Raw genomic sequence first — 4,757 nt, 5'->3', positions numbered from 1 at the left:
GTATAAGACAAAAACTCTAAGGTGGAAGAGAAAGATACAGCACCGTGCAAAGGTTTTCTACTTTCATCCATCACACAACACCGTAAGGAGGTGTTTGATTGGTCCCAGATTCATTCTGCGGCAGGACAATGAGTCCACACATACAGTCATAAAGAACTATCCACAGAGAGACAGAATAACAAGGAGTCCTGTTACAGACGGTCTGGTCTCCACAGAGCCCTGATCTCAACATTATGGAGTCAGTCTGGGATCACATGAAGAGACAGAAGACACTGAGACAGTCTACATCCACAGAAGAACTGAGGCAAGTTCCCTAAGATGCTAAGAACAACCTACCTGCAAAGTACCTGAAAAACTGTTTTTAAACAGTAAAGGTCAAACCTAAATTTGATTTATGTTTTTTCTCTTTTCTGCTCTTTGTATGAAGTTAATTCATGGTTTTATCTTTGAAAGCATCGACACTTCACTTTTATGCCACTGCAAAATTTCTGTATGACAACAATTCAAAACCAAACCATACATGTCCCACCTCCCCACCTGTACATACAGTATATATATATATTTATATATATACATATATACACATAATCAGCACCTGTGAAGCTCATGTATTTCTGGCTGTTGGTCGTTTCTTTAGAGTCGTAGAACTTTAAAACATCGAGGACGGCCTGAGGATTCTTCTTCTGCTCCAGTTTGGTGATGTTGGATGTCTGCAGGAGCCGGGCCCACTGCTCTGGCATGCCCTGCACGCACACACACACACACACACACGTTTTATTTCTTTTTTAATTTCAATGTGTACTGTTTATTTTATGATGAGCCTTGACAAAGACAAATTTCCATCACTTTATGACAATACAACAATAAAAATATATTGTAGTAAGGACTGTAGTACTGCGCACACACACGCACGCACGCACGCACACACACACACACACTCACATGCAACAATGAACATGGGTCCTTTGGTAAGTAATTAAAAAATGCTGCAAACACAAAAGACACACAAATACACAGCACAGACGCACACAGCGTGTGTGTTACCACACACTGTGGAACAATCACACAACACCACACAGACTTACAGTAAACTCCCCAGTAACAGCGTCAAAGCCGACATGGATGGTGTGTTCAAAATCAGATGGCAGAGAAATCTCCGGACGCTCCTTTTTCTTATACGCTGGAAAAACAACAGATACAAATTTCAGATTGTCACATAATGACAGTCATAATTATAACATGGTGTTTACAAGACAGATTATACTTACTATAATAAATTGTTATATTCTAGCAAAGTCAGTTTTAGCACAAAGGATTGTACAGGAAATTATTTTGGTTAGTACTGATTAAAGGATTAAACTGAATGAAACAGAAAATCTTAAATGCAACTTTTTAAAGGCCCTTGAAGAGAAGGTAGTGATAGATCCAGCATTCCTCCAAAGGTTTGAAATCCAGACAAACATTTAAAAGGAGAAACACAGAGGTGGACAGAGAGGGAAAGCTCAAGGAAAACACAAGAGAATATCAGGAAGTAGAAGCTAGAAAGAGGAAAATGAGAATGGAAAGAAAAATACAGAAAGAGTGAGGAAAAAGACAGAGACGCCATATGTTGGAAACAATGCGAGATGATCCTCAGGGAAACCATAACTCCACTGGGAGACACAGGTCCAGCTCAGACCTGACATCAACATCTGTCTGGGGTGTTAATACTTAGAGGTGTTCTGGGCCACATGTGGCCACATTCTTTTAGCAGCGAGAACGCAAATGTGTCCTGGTAGTGCAGCAGATAACTGCAGATTTAATATATAACATATTATAATATAATAAAGGTTAGCCTAGCGAGCTAACAAGTAAACAAGTAGACTGTTGACTCATTGTGTTTTATAGCCATCCTCATTGTCTAAAACATGATTCAGTTGCAAAATCATTGCCAGTTGTTCCGTGGGTAAATTCAGTGGTAAAATATGTGTTTCCTATGCAAGTAATGGCGGCCATCTTGATATTTCAAGTGGCTAACGGGATTTTTCAAAGCAATGGCCCCAGAGGGATCAACATACCAATTTTGGTGCTTGTATCCACATCTGAAAGATAACTGCAGTTACCTGCGGCACTACGGGCCACACTGAAGGACCACCCACTCATGTGACGTCCTCTCCCACAGTCTCATCAGCGTTTTATCATGAACCAAAAATATTTTGCCATTTCAAATGGATAAAACTTTATTTGACCGTAGATCTGTACACTGATTCGCTCAGCCCCTCCTGTTCCTGCAGAGACGTTCTGCTGCTCGTTTCAGTGAAAACTCACAGGCTGTGTCTTGAGTCACTGTCTTCCACACTCACACTTGCTGTTTTGAGTTCACGAGTGCGTTTACACTGAACAGTACAGCAACATGCAGCGCACCTTAAGTACCCAGATGGTGCACTTAAAACGGTCAAAAGGTTGAGTGTGAAACCCTGGACTCTTCGCGCCCTCAACCTTTTCGAGGCTACGTAGTGGCAGGGGAGGGGCCGCCAACCTATTCTCAAACTCGTGAAAACGGAAACTAAGGAAGGCCGTCAGTGCTAATGATGGCCAGCAGTCGGCTATCTTAGCATTAGCACGTTAGAACATCTAGACTTGCTTTGTTCAAAAATACAAATTCTGCCTTCCACTATCTCTATAGCTCATTAGTTAACATGCTGTACGTTATTTGTTTTGTACAAAAACAGCAATTGAAAATTTCATGGCGAGGTTATGTGGCGGTCAGTTGCTTGGCAGAAACCAGTTGGGAGGCAACCAATGGAGACGCCAGGAAAACTGGTCCCAGCCAACACACAGTCTGGCAAATAATCTAGTGTTAGACAGCAAAATGTTGTTTTTAACACTTTGGTTTGTGTTTGTGTGTTGTGCAAAAATATGTTAGCAATGTGTGTGTTATATTTGGATGAAGCCAAGCTAATCGTTTCCAGTCTTTATGCTAAGCTAAGATGACCAGCTGTAGCTACATACTGACTGCTGTATCAGTCTTCTCGTTTAAATCTTGGCAAGAGACGAAATAAGAGCATTTTCCAAAAAGTTCAAACTAGGACTTTATAACAAAGCATAAAACATTGTACAAGAATTGTTCCGTTGATCAGTATTTTTTATGTTTTTGGTATAAAATGTCCTACAGCGCCTCCCAGACCTCAGAGTCTCAAACTGAGGAGATAAAGAATGAAAACTGCTGTTGTCCTGACAGAACACAGCTCACTCATTTGTAGATAAAAATGATGGTGTGTTTTGGGAAAATAAACAAAGAATACAAAAATGTATGTGAGTACATGCATGTATTGTCTAAAGTAGGCCAGCCATGTGATGTGAGACATGTAAAACAGAGCTGGTACAGTAATACTGTGCTGGTGCTGGTGTGTGTGTGTATGTGAGTGAACTGGTCTGAAGCTCAGGTCACACACACTAACAACACACTGTTGAATTAACACCATTTCATTTTAAGCAAGTAACTGAGGCTTTGCAAACAGAATCCAAAGTTTTTTTCTATAGTGTTTTAAAAGCTCTGTCATTCAAATGACTGGATGTGAATAAAAATGCACTTTACAAACATAAAAGAGCCTCAAGCAGTGATGATTCACCTCACGTAACTGCAACATGTAAAATTAAATACATATGGTTGTCTTTATCTAAACATTTTCAAACAGCCGTAAAATCGACTAGTTAAGGAGTTGATTAAAGACAGCAGACACTGCTGATTGTTACATGGTGTGTGTGTGTGTGTGTGTGTGTGTGTGTGTAATGTTGGTATCTGCTGGAAAACATTCACTTTGACCACACTTTTATTATGACATCACTTTTGTCACTGTTACATATGGTAATAAACTATTCAAGGTTTGTTTGTGTGTTGATGATGATTAATGTCATTAGCATCATCTGTCTTATTCCGGTGGTTTTCATTTGTTATAAATGGGCATTTTACAATCAGGACTTATTTGTCTACACTAGCATTGTGTCTCTGCAGGAAGAGAATTCAATTAAAATCCAAACAGGTCCAATAGAGTTTAAGGACAATAACGGCTGTAATAAGTAATGCACATAATAACTACAGAGCAGAGGGCTTCTGAAAAACTAGTGCTTCATTTTACAAAATGAAATAATGTTTATTTATCTTTTCATTTTTTTTCCTTTATTGTTAAAATTCCAACAGTTGAACAACATCACCTCACATCTTAACAACTGAACACCTCTAACGCGTCCTTAGCCTCGTTCCTCACCATTAGTGTGTATCTCACCGACTGACTCAAGTCACAATGATTGGCTGAGTAGCGTCATGTGACCAGTGACATAACAGCTAGAAAAGCTGCACCGGTTAAAATAAAAATGTGTAATTATGGATTTAATGCAGTACTAATTAACATGGGAGACAATTCTTCTCTTTTAGAGCAGAGAGTTTTTGACCCGCTGTTTAGTGGATTTTCTATCTCAGTTCCTGATTATTGTTGATTACCAGGTACTGACACCAGTGTTCATTCTTGTCATTCAAAAAAAATCTATCGCTGTTTGGAGCTCATTGTTGTTCTGTTCTGTGTAAGGTGACATGAGGCTGTAACTACAGAACAGCAATTTATGCTTCTGGAAAGTTTATAATATTGTGTTTCTACCGTTATAAGGAGCAGGTCTGTTCATACTGCAGTGGTTGTCTAAATACATGGATGTTACACGAGGTCATAAGTTTAGGCTCACCCTTCACACTGACCTTTGTAGACGTGGACAGGTGAAAAATT

At 39.5% G+C, this 4,757-nt stretch overlaps 1 protein-coding gene across 1 annotated transcript in view; it reads right to left on the bottom strand.

Moving 5' to 3' along the window:
- pak1 (p21 protein (Cdc42/Rac)-activated kinase 1) overlaps nucleotides 1-4,757 on the bottom strand; it is a 62,512-nt gene that overhangs the window by 20,026 nt on the left and 37,729 nt on the right. Inside the window, exons 4-5 of the mRNA XM_023402602.2 lie at nucleotides 1,086-1,180; nucleotides 596-743 (exon numbers count right to left, since the gene is read on the bottom strand). Of these exons, the coding sequence (XP_023258370.1) occupies nucleotides 596-743; nucleotides 1,086-1,180 (243 nt within the window). The remainder of the gene's footprint in view (nucleotides 1-595; nucleotides 744-1,085; nucleotides 1,181-4,757) is intronic.

Source organism: Seriola lalandi, unplaced genomic scaffold (genome assembly GCF_002814215.2).
Source record: "Seriola lalandi dorsalis isolate HSWRI2012SDOR001 ecotype SW California unplaced genomic scaffold, Sedor1 jcf7180002053950, whole genome shotgun sequence".
Classification (NCBI taxonomy): domain Eukaryota; kingdom Metazoa; phylum Chordata; class Actinopteri; order Carangiformes; family Carangidae; genus Seriola; species Seriola lalandi.
Note: the sequence above shows the minus strand (reverse complement) of the source record. Positions and strands in the feature narration are given on the sequence as shown.